A 22,528-nucleotide genomic window follows, 5' to 3' on the forward strand; every position below is an offset into this window, starting at 1 on the left:
TGGGTCCTGACCTGATGAAGAGCATGGACTACAGGGACTTTTCCCTTTAGTGCTGTGGGTCAGCTCGCATAAAGGCCTTTCCTTTGTGGAGGAAGCAGAAATTGGCTATTAATTATGTGAAGCTTCTTCTCCTTGCTTCCAAATTCTTTGAAATAGAAGTGACCCTATTCATATGAAGTCATTTCATTCAGCTACCTCAGTAAGGAACGAGACTCATACTTTTTAAGAAGAGAATGGTATTCAAATGATAGTGATGGAAGTATATGCCAAGAGCACTTGGGTTGCTAGGAGGCCTTTGCTAGATAGGCCTTCATACTCATGGTTTTTAGTAAGTCAAATGGTGCAGTTCATTGCCTTCTGACATCCTAGATCTGGGAAGAATAGACTCACTGCTGAATTTACATGTGTTAGATCCTTAAGTTTGAATTTAAGCTAATGCTGACATCAACACTGTTTATAGAATGGCAAATGCATGGCCCTTCATTTTGCTGCAACCCAGGGAGCCACTGACATTGTTAAACTCATGATCTCATCCTATACTGGAAGCAGTGATATTGTGAATGCAGTCGATGGCAATCAGGAGACCCTGCTTCACAGGCAAGTAGCCTACCTGTCATTCATATGTTAAATATATATATTGCTTGAAAAAATTAGCCAGAATAGTAGTGAAAGTTGTAAAGTTGAATCATTCTTCTCAAATGACCAGAAAGTAAAGGAATTCTTCAACAGACCCATAAGAAATACCTTTGCAATGATTAAAGAAAAGGATAACTATTATCATGAAAACATACGATGTATAAAACCTATACATGAAAGATAAATAATCATACACAACAGAAAGTCTGAAGACCCCAATAATGAATAAATTAATAGTGGCAAAAGTGAATGATGGCAAGTTTCTAAAAACATTCAAATCAATGGACAATTACCAAATGTCAGGTGGAAAATCATGCCTAACAGTAAAAATCTTGAGTAATAGATTAAATTCACCCGTCAAATGACATCAACAGGATGAATCATAAAACAAGATCCAACAAGGCAAGCAATTCACTTCATCAGTAAAGATATATAGAAACAAAAGTGGGAAGGTTCGCAATAGACATGTGATGTGATTAAAATCAAAGCAAGCTGCAGTAGCTTGATGCCTTTCAAATAAGTCAGGCGTGGAGTCAAACATGAAAGGGACAAAGGTCAGAAGGGCATTTTCATCTAGAATCTCTAACACACCTCAGGAATCAAAGTAAATGGAACTTTACAGCAGTGCCAGTGCCATATTCCAGATCAGCCATTGATCCTCTAGGAAGGGCTAAGGAAGCCAACATGTGAAATTTTCTAAGCCAGTTCTAAACTCATTTTTTCAGGTATGTTCTACTGGCATTTAGTGACCAGTATGGAGCAGATCCATGTGGCTTCTCCATGGTTCCCTTTCTGATCTCTAATGCCTTCATCTATAAGTAGACATCAATGTTTTAAAACAGCTATAGTAAATTCTCTAACCAAGGTTTTAAAGAAAGAGAACTATTTTGGTGGTGGAGGCTTCCTGGATGCTGGGCAGAGAAGCAGGAAGTGTAGATTGGGACTCAAGTCCATTGGGAAGACAAGGATTTAATATTCCCTATGTAAGTGATAGCATCATTTCTCTGTACTTGTCTCTCTCCCTCTTCTCCTCCACAACTATGATTAGGTAGAAGTCTGGGATGGCAGAAGAGAGCTGATAAATTCTTAGCTGCTAACTGGAGCAGGAAAACTGCATTATCTCTCCAGGAAAGGAATTTGAAGCGGGCAGTATAAGATGTACTTCTGAACTGGGAAGGGGGAAATGGATATCGAGATGAGCAAAGCCACTAGCCCTGATCAAATACGCATTTATAGGCAGGGTCTTACATAGGATGAATCTGCAAACTAAAATTTCCTAATATAAGGGGAAAATATTTTTAAAAACAAAACAAACTAACGAAAGATTTGTTTACTTTCAATGACATATACAAATATAGAGTAAAATTAAAAGAATGACAGTCAAAATATTTCAGTTCTTCAAAGATATGAAGACATGAATGATAAATTATATAAACATAAGCATATGATAACAAAAGAAGATTATGAAAAATGAATCAGCATGAATTCAGGAATGCTGGTCCAAAAGAATACAACTAGAAACTCTAAAAGCAAAAACTTAGGGTCATCAAGATATTAGGATACTTGCCACCAAGACTGATGAGCTGAGTTCAGCCGTAGAGGGCATGTCATAGGAGAAGAGAAATGACTCCTACAAATTGTCTTCTGACCTCTACGTGTGCACTGCAACACACACACACACACACACACACACACACACACACACACACAAATAAATAAATAAATAGATATATGTAATAAAATAAATAAATGAAACAAAAAGTGCTGTACATATGAAACATGCAAGAACTTGGGACCTCCCAGGGCTGATTCTCACATCCCAGATCCTGTTAGAACCGCTGGAGTGAGTTGGGACTTCGTTTAGAATTCTTTGATTATAATGTTCAGTCAATCTGGATATCCAGTGACTTTTTATAACATAGTTTTAGAATATGAATATGCCTAAGAAACAATTATGTTAGGAAAATAGGGATCCATGCTATATCTTGTGAACTTTCAGTAACACTCAAAAGTGTGTTCTGAAATTTACATATGTATAAAAAAATTAAAAGTAGCTGAGGTCTTTGAATGGGAATAGTGTGGAATCCAACAGAAAACATCAAGTTTTAAGTCATTAGCGTTCGTATCTGAACAGTGACTTTTTAATGAATATTTATGGCTTTCAGTTGTTATTAATTAGCATTGTCTTGTACCTTGGTGTGAGAGAGCCCTAAAGTGATTTCAGTTTTCTCCATAGGAAGTTCAGGCTTCCTAAGAGCTCAGGAAAGCTAATGCTTCCTCATTGGCTTTGCTGAAGAGGAGCCCCACCCACCCAGCCTCCCAGCAGACCTTCTGAATACTACAAACACATTTTAGGCACATCTTGTGTGATCCCTACAATTACAGTGGTACCCCCAAGTTCTTTCATCTCCATTGAAAGGCAGGAGTTGCTACCCACTTCAGAACGAAGATTTTATAGGAAGGATAAAACAGCTCATTAAATAATGAGATAGTCATTTTTGTGTTGTATTTTATTTTTCCTGATTTTTGTTACTTTGAAAATATGCTACCCAGAATCTGAATTATTTACTATAACATTGAATTAGTCATTGTCCAGTTAAATTTACTTCTGACTACAGCAGCTTTAGTTTTCCATTTATTTCAATAGAATCTTAATTCTTTTTTTTTTTTTCCAGAGCCTCATTGTTTGACCATCATGACCTGGCAGACTACTTAATTTCAGCGGTAATTATTCAATTGACAGGCCTAGTTTTCTTAAAGTACTACTTACACTTGAAAACATCATTTAAATATAGTATGGGTTTTCTAAAAGAAACCACAGTTCTTGGTTAACATATCTGTGTATTTCAAATTTAATAGGAATATTTGTGGAAATTAAAATTATTTTAATCTTAGTCTCAAACATAAACTAATATGATACAGTTGGTGAAACACTATTTTAAATCATGGCTATAAGAATTTTACTTATTAATTGCAATCTATATAAAAAAACAATGTAGGGCAGGAGTTAAAACCTTGCTAAGAAGGAAGTACAAAGAAATTATGGGTGGTTATTTGGCTGCCAAAGTTTCCAGAAGGCTGATTGACACATTCCCAAGAGTGTGTTTCCTGTGGATGCAGTAGTCAACCTATGAGGTTAAAAGAATTGGGGTGTATATTTTGATGTCCTTATCAATTTTTTGTGCTTTGAGTTCATGGGTCTGTTGCAAAGTAAGCTCCTTTGAGGGCCTGTAAATGGGTCCTCTTGGAACTGTTAGGTGTAGACAAATCAGCTGAGCCTTCATAACAGTGCTATCTTGGGACAGATATAGGGCAGGCTGCCTATGTCACATTCATCTTCTAATATAAGCATTTAGCCCCACCTCCTCAGTGTCATCTTCCAAAGCATGAAAAACAATGAAGTTAAAAACTATGCTGAAGAGATGCTGCCTGCCAGGGAAAGTATAGGATCTTCTTCACTTGGGGAAGCCAGCTTGGCCAGCTTTTGACTGGTATTTTCACGAGTATGCACTTGGGTGGTTGTGTGGTGGGTTTATTACCCCCACAAGAGGGGCAATCAGCACAGCTTCACTCATCATATTCGGCACTTTCTGTGTTGTTAGTAGCAACTACTGAAGTTGTGGTATTTACACAGAAAACTTTGGAAGAGCTTCACTAGATACCATGTTTTTGTGTCGTGTATGCTTTCTTACAAATGTCCTATCAGGAGAATCATGGCTGACCCTCACCCACTGCCTTTACCTTTCCATGAGGTTGTTGCTGCTACTCTCAGCCAAGCTCTGAAAGAGCAAAGGAAAATGCCTGACTCAAGGCTTCTGCTGATTTTGCTACTCTGTCCAAAGTAGAGGATTTGCTCCACGGAAATTTCAAAGGCACTTTGTCTCTTATCGTATGGAATATAGTTCCACAATACAGAAAAATAACAAAAAGAATTTTCAAATGCATGTTTGGTTAAACTCTTACCTTCATAATTTCAATTCAGTTTCTCAGTTTATCTATTTCAAATAAAGTAAGTATTTTTAAGTGAATGATTTCTTATTGATGACTTTAAAATTACACAGTCAATAAATGTGGAAAAATTCAAAATCGAAGACATTTAAAAATAATTTCTTGGGGTCTGGAGAGATGGCTCAGAGGTTAAGAGCACTTCCTTGACTCATGTCCTGAGTTCAAGTCCCAGCAACCACATGGTGGCTCACAACTATCTATAATGAGATCAGGTGCCTTCTTTTTGCCTGCAGTCATACATATTTATTAAGTTTTTTAAGAATTTGAGTAGTAATTGATCTATTGACAGTTGTTAATCAAGACCCTAATGTGGGAAAATAACTTCATTGTTGAAATTATGAGAAATTGTCTTGATTTCTAATGTTATTTGAATTCTAGAGAAATGTCATGTAATTCTATGATTAGTCTTAAGATTGATTGCTGGAGTAATATGGACACTACATTAGTTAGGTATTTCAAAGTTCAGCAGTGAACTTTGAAATACTACTCATAATCTTGTTGAATGACTTGCTTTGTTTTAGGGAGCAGACATCAACAGCACTGATTCTGAAGGACGCTCTCCACTTATTTTAGCAACTGCTTCTGCATCTTGGAATATTGTGAATTTGCTCCTCTCCAAAGGTACCAACCAGAAGCAAGCCAATCTGCTTAGATAAACATTTGTAACCATCTGTCTCATGCCAGGCACAGGGACACATTCTGTGCGCACACAAAGGTTAATGGAATACATTCCAAGCTTCAACTAGTGTTCAGTCCAGTAAAAAATATTGAGAGGACAATGTGTAGCAATAACACATAATATGTATCAGACAGTTAAATACCAGGAGTTTGCTGACCATGTGAGCTTTCTGTCCCAGCAGATGTCTGTATAGCCGCTGCTACTGTCCCTATTACAGAGAAACCTGGTACTGTGGGAACAGAAGCTTCTCCTTTCTTCATCACTCCATACTCAAATTTTATACTTAAAACTTAAGGATTCCCATAGAAATGTAAAGTTCCAGATATTTTTCACCCTTTTACTCACACACACAAACACACACATATTGTAAAGTAAACTCATTTATAAAATATGTTCAATTCTCCCACCTAAGTATAGTTGCCTGTAAGTCAAACACTTGGAAAGTTGAGAACCCACTGAACGCCATTTACAAACACGTGAGTAGATTTTACATTTCTTCTGTGCTTTTTTCCAGGTGCCAAAGTAGACATAAAAGATCATCTGGGGCGTAACTTTTTACATTTGACTGTACAACAGCCTTATGGACTAAAAAATTTGCGGCCGGAGTTTATGCAGGTATTGTATATCCATGAATTTTTATAAACAGAGTTGGGTTCAATAAAGAGTAAACTGATTTTGTTGCCATTTATGTTATGAGAATTCATTCTAGGATTTCAAATAAAGAAACTTTATTTCCAACATAGAAATGGGGATGGTAATAATTAGTTGATGATAATGATAATCCAGACTGAGTTTTGAAAGTTACAGGGGTTTTGTACTCTCACCTATAATGAGGGCCCACTGATAATCATTCATTTTCCTCTACTCTTTCACTTCTGTGAATTGAATGGAGAAGCCAAGTATAAAGATGAATCAGTAATGTTCCACCATCCATTAAGAAAACTACTCAACACATTTGACTCACTAATGACAGGATCATGTTTAATGAGCCAACTAATATTTACTGCTTAACTATTAAGTGCATGTGGTATATCATATTTCTTAGAATAAGTAGATTTTCATGTTGTTATTGTGTTTAATAAAGAGTCAAAATATGGATGGGCTTAAACTTTTTAAACAAAAGTAAATATTTATTATATAGATTGACCTACTCATTACCTTTTATAGTCTTGCTTCATCTATTTTTTACAATTAAATAAATCCAATTTCAAGACCTCCATCTGTTTTGTTTTGCTTAACATAACATCTTAGGCTCTTAAGTGTTGTTTGTAGAAACAATGAAGGGAGGAGCAGAGGGCGATCATGGTCAAATAGCTCGGAGAATACAGCAAGCATTAAGTATTTTCCCTACTTGCAGGGTCTCTCAAAGCCTTGACTTGAAATGATAGAGGGACAAAGCATGAGACCTCATCCATATTTATTTTCCTCTAGCTGCCTTTAATTTGTCTGCAGATTTGTCTTTAAGGGCTAGATTGGAAAATGCTATGCTACAGAGTAGTTTGAAACCTACCCTATGAGCATGACGGCAGTCATATCAAAATACCCCTTTTCCCACAGATGCAACATATCAAGGAGCTAGTGATGGATGAAGACAATGATGGATGTACACCTCTGCACTATGCGTGTAGGCAGGGGGTCCCAGTCTCTGTAAATAACCTCCTTGGGTTCAATGTGTCCATTCATTCCAAAAGCAAAGATAAGAAATCACCCCTGCATTTTGCAGCCAGGTGAGGATCAGACTCCCAACACATGAGCATGTCTGTTTCTGTCTTTTATTTTGTCTTATGCATATGAACCTTTTAAAGCTATGGACGCATCAACACATGTCAGAGGCTTCTACAAGACATAAATGACACGAGGCTTTTGAATGAAGGGGATCTCCATGGAATGACCCCTCTTCACCTGGCAGCAAAGAATGGACATGATAAAGTCGTTCAGCTTCTTCTGAAGAAAGGGGCATTGTTTCTCAGGTGAGGCATGAGTGCATGGAATTGCATGTGTCTTAAATTTAGGCATTTTAGACTGTTTTCTGTAATGTTTTAAATTATGGTATAAAACTTTAGCTATCAATAAATAAAATATCTATTTATCTCGTTTAATCTTTCAAAGCACACATAATTTCCCAAACACTAAATTGGAATTCAACATAATTCTTAAATGTCAAATTCAGTGTATAGAGTTATGACCTTGTTGCCATAGAATAAGTGGCTTTGGGGGGGGGTATTTCCAAGAACCTTTGAAATATTTGTGTTCTATGTCATTGTTCTTTCATCTTCTTGTTCAAATATAGAGCTACATTCGTGTGCGTGAGTACAAGTATGTGTACATATGCACACATACAAACACAAAGGATTTTCTCTTCAGTCTAATAAATGAGAGGTACAAAAAAGTGGCCATGGGAAACATTCAAACTTAACCAACCTCTCTTATACTTAAAGAAAGTTAACATGATTCACAAAACCAAGATAAAATATGAAACATAATGAACTATGTGTAGTAATCAAACTCCATCTTTACAAAAAGGGGAGAAAACCTAGAAACACTTCTACAGGTACATTGGGCTATCTCCAAGCTTTACCCAAGTGGCAGAGAGCAAGTGGGTCATTAGGCTCATGTTCATCAGCCAACTTCTTCATCAGAATATTGATAGTAGCACATGAGTGATAGCTGTGAACTCAGTGCTTTGCCCCATCTCTTCCTGCTTCTCGGGGACACGGAACGTCAGACCTGCAAAAGGGGCACATGTAGATCCAGCTCCATAGCTGGTGCTTAATTATAGCATTACTGAAATAGCAGGGTGGCTTTCATAACCTGAACAATTACTTACTGGTACCAAAATTAACTTGTGTCATTTCCTTCCTATGTCGTAGTTTATAAAGTATCACCAACTTGACAGGCTCTCACTACATTTGCATCTTTAATTCCTGTGAAAAAGGATAAATACCTTTGATAACATGAGAGACTGTAGACCTAAATGCTTACGGACAGCATTAACCATCTTACAAGTGTATAATCACTGGTGACTGTGAGGACAATACAACTATTAGGGAGGTTTTTCTGAAACAACGTTCAGGGAGACAAGATTGAAAATAACGTTTGCAAACCCACTTAGGCTTTGTATTAACTATACTTTCCCCCACCCTCAAGAGTTTAGTAACATTCTTATATCCTTTATACTTCACTAACATATATATGTGAATCACAATTGTAAGTAAGTGAGCTACACTACTATGCTTGAAACTACCTTATAGAAATAGTCACTAAATATTGAGTTGTTACATCTCATGCTTTACCATCTGCCCAGGCTAAAATGAGCTTAGTGGCATCACTTTCCATGTTTGATGTGTAAGTGTTTGCATCTCTTTTCTTACTTCTTTAACAGTGACCACAATGGCTGGACGGCTTTGCATCATGCATCCATGGGTGGGTACACTCAGACCATGAAGGTCATTCTTGATACTAACTTGAAGTGTACCGATCGACTAGATGAAGAAGGGGTAGGTATAGATCCCTCTGCCCAAATCAAAATCTTGACATAGAGCAAATGTCCAAGCTTATGAGAAAGCCCCCTTCACAACCCTCTCTCCATCCCTTGCTCTACTCTCAGCCTTTTATTGAACGGTTTAAAAGCAGTCTCTTGAAGTGAGGAATAAGCAAAAGGAGACTAGAAAGTAGAAAACGTGAAGGATGTGTGTGAGTTGAAGCTGTCCTTCATACCTATAGAAGCCTATGATTTCACCTTAAAGTTTTATCTCTCCCTGTGAACCCAGAAAAATAAAGAAAGCAGAACTGAGTGTTTGTTCCTAAAGACAGGCATCTGACATAAAGTACAGCAATTTAAAAGGATTGATCTTGTTGTCTTACATTGGGGATTATTCTAGTTTTGTTTTGTTCTGTTGCTGTGACAAAACAGCCTGACTAGGAACTTAGTGGAGGAAGGTGTTCGGGCGCCAAATGTAGATGTAACCAACCTTCTTATTAAATAAGAAACACAGAACTAATGCAAAGAAGAAAGCCAAGAGGTCAGAGCTAAGAGCTAAAACCTTACCCTTCCTCCTGCGGTGGTCCTACCTCTCCGAACCAGAGCTACTTTCTGTGTTAAAGTCCTTATATAGAATTTCTGTTCTGCCTTCTCATTGGTTGTAAACCCAACCACATGACCACCTCATCACAGCCTGTCTGTATAGACCTCCAGGTTTTCCATGTATTGAGATTAAAGGCATGTGTATCCAATAATGGCTGTATCCCTGAACACACAGAGACTTACCTAGCTCTGCCTACCAAGTGCTGGGATTACAAGCGTACGCCACCACTGCCCTGCTTTCCTATGGCTTGCTAATAGCTCTGACCCTGGGCAACTTTATTTATTAACATACAAATAACATTTTAATACAAATAAAATATCACCATAGGAAGGGGTTTGTTGGACCTACAGTTCTAGGTTACAGTTCATCCCTAAGTGAGGGCATGAGGTAGGAACTCAAAGCACCTACACATCACATCCACAGACTAGAGCCAGGAGAAATGAATGTGCTCTTGCTGCTTGCTTTCTGTTCAGCAAGTTCTTCTAGCCTAGTGGGCAGAGTCAGTTAAGACAATGTCCGCAAGACAATGCCCACAGGCTGATCAGACCTAGAGGGCTCCTTAATTGAGGCTCTGCTCCTAGGTTGACCGTAGTCTGTAGCAAGTTGACAATCCAAACCATCAGACTCCTCCTCTTGTCAACTTGACATACGAACACCCACATCACTTGTAAACCATAGCCTTCCTTTCTTTATTTCCAAGTTCTCACATTAATACTATATACGAAATACAATCCAATTTAAAAGTCCCCAATCCTTAAAAAGCCAACTCTTTAAAAATCCAAAGCCTCTTTAAAAGTCCAAAGTCTCTTAAGTGTGGGCTCCTGTAAAAAATAAATGACACACTTAAGCATTCTTATTCCAAAGGGAAATATGCTGACTAGTTTTATGTCAACTTGACACAAGCTAGAGCCATCTGAAGGGAGAGAACCTCAACTGAGAGAATGCCTGCATAAGGTTAAGTTACAGGGCATTTTCTTTCTTAGTGGTTGATAGGGAAGACCCAGTCCATTATGGGTGTGGCCACCTCTGGGCTGCCGGTCCTGGGTTCTATAAGAAAGCAGGCTGAGCAAGCCATGATGGACAAGTCAGTAAGCAGTACTCCTCTATGACCTTTGCATCAGTTCTTGCTTTCCAGTTCCTACTCAGTTTGAGTTCTTGTCCTGACATCCTGAGCACTCAATGGCTTTTCCAATCTAAAGTTCCAAAATTCCCCAACAAAATAATTCAAAGCCATAAAAATTCATGAGATGGGGTTCTTCATAGCAACAACTCCATTACTCTGGTGCCAATTTCTGTTCTAGTTTTAATTCTGCTGTTGTGATAAAGCACCCTGACAACACACAAAAGAGGGTTTATCAGGCTTACAAGTCCATGTTACAGCCAATCACTGAAGGGAAGTCAAGGCAGAAACTCAAAGCCAGTAGCTGTATCACATACACAGCAGAGAACAGAGATAAATTAATGGATCTTGACTTTCTTGCTCCCATATGGCTTTGTCTTTTCTAGCTCAGGAACTCCTGCTGAAGAAATGATGCTCCCCACAATGGGCTGGGCCCTTCTACAACAATCAAAAATCAAGACACACCCCTACAGACATGCCCACAGGCCAACCAGATCTAGACAGTTCCTCAATTAAAATGCTATTCTAAATTGTGTCAAGATAACAATTAAATCTGCATTTCTCCTCATTTGTTACAGAGTGCCAAAATGTGAATTTCCTCACAAAATGAGATAGGCCATCATGATTTCTGTTTCTATTTTTAAAAATATTTTTGTATGAAAAAATGACAAATTGGCAACCTTATAATCATCTCTGACTTCTTAATAAGCTTTTAGAACCCCAAGTTTGGAATTCACAGTTCTAATAGGTGCTAAGTCCTCAGGGGTATGTACTTCTGTGCTTACTATTGGAGCCTTACCCTAAAAGCTTCTCCTTTGTCCTCATGGAGTAATCTCAACGAAGAAGCAACACAGAGTACCACAAAGCAACTCTCTCTCTCTCTCATTCTCTCTCTCTCTCTCTCTCTCTCTCTCTCTCTCTCTCTCTCTCTCTCTCTCATTCTCTCTCTCTCTCTCTCTCTAAGCAACTCTCTCTCTCAATGGTAAACTCATTGTTTAAAGCTTCATTGTGAACATGAGATTTAAATTGATATACTTGCTATTAAATAGTTAGCTTTGTTGATCATCCCTTTAAGAAATTCAGCATGAAACAAGGCAACAAAGCAGCCAAAGGACTCTCACCTCTCTCAACCTACTCTCCATGCTCTGTTTTTGTATGAAGAACACAGCACTCCACTTTGCCGCCCGGGAAGGCCATGCCAAGGCTGTTGCTATGCTTCTGAGCTACAACGCTGACATTGTCCTGAACAAGCAGCAAGCCTCCTTTCTGCATATCGCACTGCACAATAAGCGGAAGGAAGTGGTCCTCACAACCATCAGGAGTAAAAGGTATGTGTTTTCCCATCTTTCTTGTAACCTGCTTCCTCGGGTAGCAGGGTGCACCCCTCCTAGCCTGAGAACAAGTGAGGGAAAGAACATGCTTCAGCTTTGAATCAACATGCAAATGCCCATTGTTCAGCTACTGCTGACAGTGGGAGCATTACTTCATCCTCAGTCTTCGTTTCTACAAACCAAACGTGACAGCCCAGTACTACCTGCTTAGCCCTTTGTTAGACGCCTGGGGTCCAGGCACAGGGAACATTTGGTAACAAGGTTACTGTCAAGCAAACTCTGGTGGGCTTTCCTGGGCTTCCGTGACAGCTCTTGCCAGCACAAACTCTGAAACTGGGTGCTGATGAAGATAGGTGTAGAACTAGGGAGCTAGCCCATCAGGTAACCATGCCTGCCACCAAGTCTGACTATCTGAGTTTGATCTTTAGAATTCATATGGTAGAAGAAAAGAACTGACTTCCACAAGTTGTCTGTCCTCTAGCCTAAAAGCACACTGTGGTGCATGTTCCTCCAGACAAACACAGTCAATCAATCAATCAATCAATCAGTCAATCAGTCAATCAATCAATAAACAAATAAACACATGTAAATAATAATAACAATGTAGAAAGTATGATTAAGGTTACTAATGGCATTTAATGAAATGACCCTTTATAATATGTGACCTTTTGTGGATATGCGTGGAAAGTATGATTAAGGTTACTAATGGCATTTAATGAAATGACCCTTTATAATATGTGACCTTTTGTGGATATGCCTTTGTAAATCATCCTCTAATGAGTTTACTCTTGTTTTTCAAATATTTATTTATTTAATTTTTTTCGCATCTGTGTATATGTACCACACGTGTAGCAGGTGCCTGCAGAGGTCAGAAGAGCATATTAGTCCCTGAAACTGGAGTTGTGGATGGTTATGAGCCATCATGCGGGTGCTGGAAATTGAACCCAAGTCCTCTGGAAGAGCAGCCAGTGCTCTTAACCACTCAAATCTAGCCCCTGTAAAGAGTTTGAATGATGAAGTTAGATGGTGGTTTTTCAACTCTCTGAACAAAATTCCTCTATAGCAGCACAAATAAATATTCAGATAACCCTTGTCACCCATTTGGGAACACAAAGTGACCAATATTCATATTCAAGGCTGATCTAGCATTCATTTTGAGCCTGTGGAGTCTTGAGAAATTCGTTCCCTTTGAAACACCAGTGAATCAAAGTATTTAGCCATCTTTTCTGATAATAATGCAGATATTATACAGGAATTTTACTCATTAAATTTCTATCTGTATTAGTAGCAGTAGCATCAGACTCATCTTACAAGTATTGTCTTAGAGATAAATGAGCTCATCTTTACTTATTATAGATTGAACTTCTCTTTAGAATACTAAGTACCTTCCAGTCCCATTTCTCTAGATGGTGGTGGAGAAACAGATGCACTCTGTAATGTGATGGCACGATCTACCCTCACTACTATATTCAATATATGCTTTTTTTTTCCAATTCAACTCAATGCACCACATATATGCATATATATGAGTTAAATGTGGATGCCATACCAAGTTGCCAATTCAAGTATGTGAGCATGACTTTATCTGCCTAACACAATCACCTCCGAAAGACTTAGCATGTCAGAATTGCAGGAGAGAAAGAAGACAATGGCCTTGGTTTTCCTTCTTTAAAAGACAGTTAAAGAGCTGGGCGGTGGTGGCGCATGCCTTTAATATCAGCACTTGCGAGGCAGAGCCAGGCGGATCTCTCTGAGTTCAAGGCCAGCCTGGTCTACACAGTGAGTTCCAGGAAAGGCGCAAAGCTACACAGAGAAACCCTGTCTTGAAAAACCAAAAAAAAAAAAAAAAAAAAAAAAGACACTTAAAGAAAGAGACAGAACAGTCATGATAACAGCTATTCTGGGCTTCACCTGCATTCCTAATCCCCATTAATGGATTAGTGTAATATTGATGAATTCTTCCTGGTTCACTTGGCTCCATTGCAGTCAGTGTGTGAACATGATGTTTTAAGAATACAATTAAAGTTAGAGTTCTACTGCAAGTATGAAATCTTCAGTTTCAGCTACAATGAAAACATGATTAATTATTGTGCTTCTCTTATGAATTCCTTACAGATGGGATGAATGTCTTCAAGTTTTCAGTCATTATTCTCCAAGCAACAGATGTCCAACCATGGAAATGGTAGAATACCTTCCTGAGTGCATGAAAGTAAGCTCCCTAAAGCAAAAGCTTCGTGGGTATGTGCTTGGCATATAGTGTGGTAGGAGGACTTACACTTACAATCATAAACTCATAACAGTAGTTTCTATCTTCACAGTTTTTAATTTTCAAATTCTATGAGGAAAAATAGCCAACAAATATTTAATGAGAACCTGCTTAGAAAAAAGAATTATTTATATTAGAAAAAAGAATAATTTATTACATTATTGCTTATAATGTAATAAAATTTTGTAAATATAATTTTCTTCTTCAAATAATTCAAGTTTAGGGCAGAGACACAGTAGTATTTGATAGCTGAATGAAAACTCTTCACATTTGCATTTCTTTCTAACATGTATCCCTAAGATGCTTTCCTTAAGGATACAGGCACCTGACTTCCTATAGAAATCAAAAGACCCAGGATGGCCTTCTCAGACAGCAGGAATCACTAGGTTGAACAGCAGCTACTTCGATGTGCAGAAGCTCCTCCCACGTGCCACACTCCACTTCTTCCCTTTTGCACACTCTGCTCTAATGTTAAGTGGTAGTGGTTATAGATGGTCATTCTTATGGAATTGTCTTCTTTGCACTAGAAAGATACTGTTCAATATGTGTGTCTATTCAAAAATGAAGATAACAGTCTATGGCTTGATGAGCACTGCAGAACATGATTATGAGGCTCCTGCACTCCAGATGAGCATATAACCTAAAGGACCATATTAGTGACAGGAAGCAAATTCACGGTGTTAATTGAACATGGCCTTTCCTAGGGTAGCAGTGTCATTAGGAGAAAACTCCCAATTCATTGTTCTTCCTGGAGAAGGATCGTGAAGCAGAGGAAAGCATGGGAATAGCTTGTATATTATTGTAGACACAAAATAAAGTTCTTTCTCATGTACAATCTGCTCCTCTAATATCTCAACTGGGTTTTCTTTCTCAAAGGTTCTTTTAGACTTCTGCATGATACCTTCCACAGAGGACAAGTCCTGTCATGACTACCATGTAAGGTTGTTTTATTAAGATAATCTGACATGCATTTCATAAAAATTCCTTGAAAATATGAAAGTGGTGATAACTGTAGTTCTACAATGTATAGTAGATGATGAGTATTGGCTTCATATTGCACTATTTATTTATGAGAGAATATTCTCCTTACATTCTGTTTCTCCCAAATATTTAGTTACTTCTAATGACATTATTTAGTGTTTTTTCAGTGTTTACATTTACTTACATATTTTATAGGAAGATTGAATGTCTAAAAATTCTCATGTCTCATGACAGTTATCTGGGGGCTTCTCGTGCATGTATAAAGCTATCTAGTACGTCCTGTCCTTCCTGGTTCTGAGAGTACAGCATGACAATCATTTTCTCTCAGGATTATGAATCTAACCACCAGATTTGGGGTGACTCAAATCATTTATGTAGGCAAGGGCCTAAATCATATAATTCTATTTTTTCCTCATTTCTATAAGGAAATTAAAAATATCTTTGCAATATATTTATATTTGTAACTTGCATGTAATAACTTAATTTCCTTTTCTCCATTTGAAATTAATAATAGTTACACCAGTTGACTTTCATCAAAAATTTAAGCTTGCATATTTATTTATCAAGAAGAAGTGGCAGGGCACTAGACAGATGGCTCAGTATTTAAAGGCATTGGCTGCTCTTCCGAAGACCCAGGTTCAATTCTCAGCACCCTCTTTGTGGCTCACAATTGTCCACCACTCTGGTTCCAGGTGATCCAATACCCTCTTCTGGAATTTGTCAACATTAAGCACACATGAAGTGTGCAGACATACATGATGGCAAAACATCCAGAACATCTAAAATAAATAAGTAAATCTCAACAAGAATTTTAAAAAGAAGTAGTTGGAGATCTTTACTAAACTAATTATTAGACTAATATTTTAAATGTATGTCTTCCACAGATTGAATATAATTTCAAATATCTTCAGTGCCCACTAGCAATGACCAAAAAATTAACACCTACCCAGGATGTGAGATATGAGCCTCTTACAGTCCTCAATGTAAGTCTAGTGCTTGTGTTAGCTGACTTGTTTCCACTCGGACTCTGAATTGCTTGGCTACAAGATTGATGGAAATGGAAAAGCTCTGGGGAGACAGTTTTATAGTACAATGTCCATACCTGCAATGTTGCCCAAGCCTGTATTTTTTCACTTTGGCCTTTTCTAGAATTTATCTTCTCTGGGGAATAGCCTTTGTAGGTAATATGTTCATCTGGCTAGCAGGATCCTTTTAATTGGGGTCTCTGTTACTCACCAAGGTAATGTGCTCTGTGTATTATGCTAAAATCAGTGTTTTTGTGAATGATAAAGGATCTGGTGGGTTCTCTTGTACCGTCCAGGTCATTAATTTCTCATTATATAGTTCTGTGATAATTAAAATATAATTTTGAAATAGATACTAATAGTTACTAAAACACCCTCAAAATCTTATATTGTACACATTATTTTAACTGCTTGTATGTGCCCTACTGATGAAATTCCTTCTAGAAACACAGAATGAGGGTAAACCCTTGCCAATTTATCTATAATTTCTATTTCTGCTGCAACCCTATTTAAGATTAACAAGCTTATACCATATCATTGGGACAGAGATTAAAAGACACACTAAATTAAGTGGTTGCACCTGTATAAAAATGATCTATCTATCTATCTATCTATCTATCTATCTATCTATCTATCTATCTATCTCCCTCCTCCTCTCCCTCTCTCTTGAATTTTTTTAGGGGGGGAAATGTTGAGACAGGGTTTCTCTGTGTAGTCCTGACTATCCTGGAGCTCTCTCTGTAGACCAGGCTGACCTTGAACTCACAGAGATCCGCCTGCCTCTGCCTCCCAAGTGCTGGGATTAAAAGCCTGTGCCACCACTACCCAGCACATTTTTACTTTTTTGTGAAAATTTGAACTTCTCAAAATTTCTAAAATAACCAAATGTTGCACTCATAATACCATAATAACATCATAAATCAGAAAACAAAAGGCTCAGTTCATCCTAAGCTGTTTAACATCATTGTGTTTTTATTACTTTTTCCTTGTTTTCAGGTCATGGTACAACATAACCGCATAGAGCTTCTCAACCACCCTGTGTGTAAGGAATACTTACTTATGAAATGGTGGGTACTAGTCTTCTGTTTAAAATGATGTTCCCTTTAACTCTACCCAAAACCTTCTAAGAAATTATATTGCAGTGGTATGTTGTTGTTTTAGATATTATTATGTTTTAGAATTTGAGTAGAGCAAGCATTGAAGGCAAATTTTGTCATCATTATGGTTATCTTTGACACTAAGATTTGAAATATGTAATTTTTAATGTGAGACACAAACTAGCCTCGTGGATCATGAAGTTTAGCAAGCAGTGAGACAATATGAGTGTCGTATAGAAAGGCTCAATTTGCAGCTATGACACATGGACCGAAAACACCACTTTTCCATGAGTTGGTGAGACTTGCATTGTCATTCGCTCAGCAACTGAGATTCTATCTCTGAAAATGAGGAAAGTGAATAAGAACTTTGGTTGTAAAATACAAGGAATTTATAAAATAGATGTTCGAAATAGATCATTGCTATTTTTTCCATAGGTGTCTGTAAATATTTTTCTTTGAGATGACTCAGTGTGATTTGCTCATTGTTTTGTAGGTGTGCTTATGGCTTCAGAGCCCATATGATGAACCTAGGATCTTATTGTCTTGGTCTCATACCCATGACCCTTCTTGTTGTCAAAATAAAGCCTGGAATGGCCTTCAACTCCACTGGAATCATCAATGAAACTAGTAATAATTTGGATCCAGTAAACACTCTGGTATTTCAAAACTTCAACATTTAAAATTAAGGAATGTAAAAATGTGTTTTTCTTTAGAAATAACAAGTTCATTACCATGATGTATCAGGACTTTGGTTATTATTAATAGAACTTATATGTGGTACAAATTTCTTCTAAAACTTTCTTGGGTTGAGAACAAATATTAACAAATGGTCAATAAGACAATTTGCAAAGAAATTGACATCTAGCTAAAATGCTAAATGTGAGAACTTACAACTTTTCTGAAATAGCATGGACTTGTAATTATGGAGAATGCAGGGAAAGGGGAATAGGAAGAGCTGTTGTGTGTGTGAGTTTTTATTAATGAAATAATGGGAAAACTTTAGAAATAGTGATGATGCTGATGTAATGATGTGAATGTGTTTAATGATAGGATTTATATTTTAAAATGTTAAGGTGTATTTAAGACATAGAGTTTTTAAAGTGGAAAATTGGGGGTGGGGTGGGAGGCAGCGAGATGGATCAGTGGGTAAGAGCACTTGTTGCCAAGCCTGATGCCCTGAGTTTAATACCCAGGACCAAAATGATAGGAAGAAAGAACCCATTTCTTGAAATTGTGCTCTGATCTCAACCTTCATGTTACAGCATGAGTGTATGCAGGCATGCATGTGTGTACATACCATACACACAAAACAAGTAACAAATACATACAATAAAAATTATAAAGCAGTGAATTTTATAACATGTGTACTTTACCACAATTTTTTAAAATATATGTAGATCTGCAGATCTGTGTCCCTTCATAATTCACTTGACAGTGTTTGAACATGCAATAATCGGGGTAAGAAATGAGTATGTAACCTCTACTAATGAGATGAGTATTGGCATGATGATAATTTTCAGTTTAATGCAATTGTAGACACTGCATAAAAGTGAAGCAGAAGTAAAATAAAACCTACTAGTGGAAAATTATGATGCAAATAAAATTTGTCTACTCTTAAACCCTTATAATCCTTTTGTCTTACATTTTTTTGTTTCAGAATTCATTTCCAATAACAATATGTATGGTTCTTGTTTTCTTATCAAGTATATTTGGATATTGCAAAGAAGTGGTCCAAATTTTCCAACAGGTACATAATTTAGTTTGTATTTCTAAACTATAATTATTTTAATATAGAGAGTATGAATTAACTAGTAAACAATTATTTAAATGGTATTTGTCATGTTCAATTCACACAACTTGACTCATATAGGAACTTCAAAATGTAGAAATCACCTAATTTTTGGTCAGGTCACTCTGCCTAGCTGGCACATATGAGGAAGAATTGCTCCACGTTCCTGCTTCCAGGTGGGTCTGTCAGTCCACTGTGATCATCATGAAGGACTTCACTGTGTTTGCTCTTGTACTATTTAAGATTGTTTGCTGAGAATTATTTTAATTGTAATACTATAAATTCAGTTTCAAATTGGAAATGTATTTTTAAAGAGCTTCTCTCGACCCCATTTAAAACAGGTCTATCTTTGAATCATTGCCATAAGAGGAATGGTTTTTCTTTTTATTGAAAAACCAAATTGTTATAAAATATGGAAACTTTTTTTTTGAGCTGAAGGTCTTACTCTGGCTGAGTCTGACCTTGAATTCATGATCTTCCTGCCATCACTTCTGGAATCCTGGGATTTTCTGTATGTGCCACATACCTGACTCAGAAATTTATCATGGCATTTTCTTTTACTTTATTCTTATTTTTAAGACAATGAGTTAGGTGCAGATTTATGTCTAATCTGAATTTTATTAAGTATCCGAAGATCTTCTCTTTGATTGGCAAATGAGAGAGATCCTTTATTTCTAATCATATCTTTTGAACTTTTTATAAAACCTATCTCTTTTATAGCATTAAATTTTTTAAATCTTTCTTTGTTATATAATGTAAGTGCATGGATATCTGTATTAAAGACTAATAGCATTTATACAAATTTGTATTCACTTACTATTATACATTACAAATACTTTCATATGTATGTGTATTCTTTTTTTCAGTAAGATGTCACAATCCTGAGAATCAAGTTACATTGTTGGTTTACCTTAAATTATTTTGGGCACATTATTTAGACTCACTTATCTTCTTTCATTTTCCTAACTAAACATTGCAAATGATAGCTTAAAAACTATGACATTATATAAATCCTTGGTTAGAGTTGATCTCCCTTTTTCTGGTTTATTTTTAAATGGTCTATGGTATGGAACATTTAATGTCTAGAATATTCTACTAAGTACATCATTATGCTTTGGCTTTGTTCTCTGGTTAACTTTTAGCACCGGTCACAAACTTCTTTATAGCTGGACTTGTTCACAATGCCAAAAATGTGTGTCCTCACAGGCAGAAAGATCTCAGGAATTATGAGACCAATCTACAGTTCTTTAGAAGTTCCCTTAAGCCAGGTGGTGGTAGCTCATGCCTTTAATCCCAGCACTTGGGAGGCAAAGGCAGGTGGATCTCCGTGAATTGGAAACAAGCCTGATCTATAGAGCAAGTTCCAGGACAGCCAGGGCTACAAAAAGAAACCCTGTCTTGAGAAACAAAAAACAAAAAACCAAACAAACAAACAAATGAAAGTCCCCTTAAGAGGGAATATGCCATTTATATGGAAAACAAACAAAATCATGTAGCATTTTCTTAGTTATCAGATATCCATAGCACAAGGACAGCCAGTGCCTTTGCTAACTCTGCACTGATTGTAAGTCACTCCAGAATGACAGATGTGACACTTTGTCTTTAAGGCATACAGATGCCAGGCTTCTCCATGTGGTAATTCTCCACCCTTCTCTATCCAGAAAAGAAATTACTTCCTGGATTACAACAATGCTCTGGAATGGATTATCTATACAACCAGCATCATCTTTGTATTGCCCTTGTTTCTCAACATCCCAGCATATATGCAGTGGCAATGTGGAGCAATAGCAATATTCTTATACTGGATGAACTTCCTATTGTATCTTCAGAGGTAAGACCAGTTTGGATGATTTTTACATTCTTTAAACCTTTTTAATATCAAAGAAAGACCATTTTAAGTGATGTGAATTTGTAACTTGATTCTCACTGTCTCCAGTCATTTTAAATGTGAGGATGTTAATATCTTAATCCTGAAGGGTAGAGGCCTCAGTGTGTGCACTGAGGCTTTAACTCCTCACTTTGGGACCCATTAATTATTTTTGGTGTATGTCATTGTGTAGAGGGAGCAGCTCTGCCTATACAACAACATGTTGTGTAGTTTGCAACATTCTAGATTTCTACCCACTGGACATTAGCTGCAGATCCCCACCCTTAGTGTAACAACCAAAAAGTATCCAGACATGGCCATAGTCCCCTCAGTGCCAAATCTGCCTTCATCAACAAGCCTAGCTCAATCGTTGGCAGAAACAGAAATGAAAGTGTTAGCTACTCTTGTTTCCTTGGACATTATTTGGTAAAAAATTTACTTTGGGTTAAAGCACTCAAATTAATCAAATAAAAGTAATACAAAAACAGGGAATAAAATAATCTAATTTTTAAAAAAATGTATTAAATGATTCAAGAGAGAGAAAGTGGCCTAAGTTCTCGTCCCAACAACTGCTGATGTTGAGTTAAGCATCTTTTTCACATGTTTATGATAACAAGAAGTAGATGGCACTATCTGCATTGTGTCAAAGACGAAATGTAAACACTGAATAGGAGTAATTTACTGAAGGTTTCAGCCAGTAAGCTGAGATATAGGTTGGACTGGAGAGTCTTGGGTCTCCAGGGATATGCTAACCCCACTTTAATCTGCATCTCTGGAAACAGTGCAGTCATGCTGACTGAGGTGTGGGCCCTTGGATAGGGAGGACAGGGCTTTGGGAAAAGGCAGTGACCCAGAAGGAACGTAGAGTCAAGTCAGGCACTATCAGTGATCTGGCCACATTTCTGGTTCTCTTTGGGAACATAGCTAAATTTCCTTTCAGATTTTCCAAAAACTGTATTTCTTGATTGACATATAATATGTATACATGTTTATAAAGTACAAAGGTGTTGCTTGAGTTTTCCTGCCTGGCCCACAGTCAGGACAAATCTCTTTCACCTGCCAGTCCCACAGCCACTCAGACCCGACCAAGTAAACACAGAGACTTATGTTGCTTTCAAACTGTATGGCCGTGGCAGGCTTCTTGCTAACTGTTCTTATAGCTTAAATTAATCCATTTCCATTAATCTATACCTTGCCACATGGCTCGTGGCTTACCGGCATCTTCACGTGCTGTTTCTCATCGTGGTGGCTGGCAGTGTCTCTCTGACTCAGCCTTCCACTTCCCAGCTTTATTCTCCTCCTTGCCCCGCCTATACTTCCTGGCTAGCCAATGGCCAATCAGTGTTTTATTGATTAATTAGCAACACATTTGCCATACATCCCACAGCACAAAGGGATGTTTTCATTCAGGTATATATTAAGTAGTGGAATTTTGTTACATGATGTGATTTTTTTTTTTAAAGAATCTTTGACAAAGGAAGAGTACAAACTAGTGGCCAGATCTTGCACTTGTGTATCTAAGCATCACAATGTAGTATTCTAAGGGTGGGTTGTAAGGATGGATGAATGTAAATGTGTACTTCGTGCCCTGTCTTGGGGGCTTCTGAGAACATGAGTGTAGCTAGAGTTTTCCTGCCTGGCCCA

At 37.4% G+C, this 22,528-nt stretch overlaps 1 protein-coding gene across 1 annotated transcript in view; it reads left to right on the forward strand.

Moving 5' to 3' along the window:
• The window catches only part of Trpa1 (transient receptor potential cation channel subfamily A member 1), a 45,723-nt gene that overhangs the window by 14,675 nt on the left and 8,520 nt on the right, over positions 1 to 22,528 (forward strand). The window contains exons 7-21 of the mRNA XM_059255680.1: positions 461 to 597; positions 3,312 to 3,360; positions 5,166 to 5,265; positions 5,838 to 5,938; positions 6,881 to 7,050; positions 7,129 to 7,293; positions 8,706 to 8,820; positions 11,690 to 11,856; positions 13,975 to 14,068; positions 15,002 to 15,061; positions 15,991 to 16,089; positions 17,128 to 17,198; positions 17,722 to 17,884; positions 18,886 to 18,975; positions 20,679 to 20,848. Coding sequence (XP_059111663.1) covers positions 461 to 597; positions 3,312 to 3,360; positions 5,166 to 5,265; positions 5,838 to 5,938; positions 6,881 to 7,050; positions 7,129 to 7,293; positions 8,706 to 8,820; positions 11,690 to 11,856; positions 13,975 to 14,068; positions 15,002 to 15,061; positions 15,991 to 16,089; positions 17,128 to 17,198; positions 17,722 to 17,884; positions 18,886 to 18,975; positions 20,679 to 20,848 — 1,751 coding nt within the window. The remainder of the gene's footprint in view (positions 1 to 460; positions 598 to 3,311; positions 3,361 to 5,165; positions 5,266 to 5,837; positions 5,939 to 6,880; positions 7,051 to 7,128; positions 7,294 to 8,705; positions 8,821 to 11,689; positions 11,857 to 13,974; positions 14,069 to 15,001; positions 15,062 to 15,990; positions 16,090 to 17,127; positions 17,199 to 17,721; positions 17,885 to 18,885; positions 18,976 to 20,678; positions 20,849 to 22,528) is intronic.

This window comes from Peromyscus eremicus, chromosome 2, assembly GCF_949786415.1.
Source record: "Peromyscus eremicus chromosome 2, PerEre_H2_v1, whole genome shotgun sequence".
Lineage (NCBI taxonomy): Eukaryota > Metazoa > Chordata > Mammalia > Rodentia > Cricetidae > Peromyscus > Peromyscus eremicus.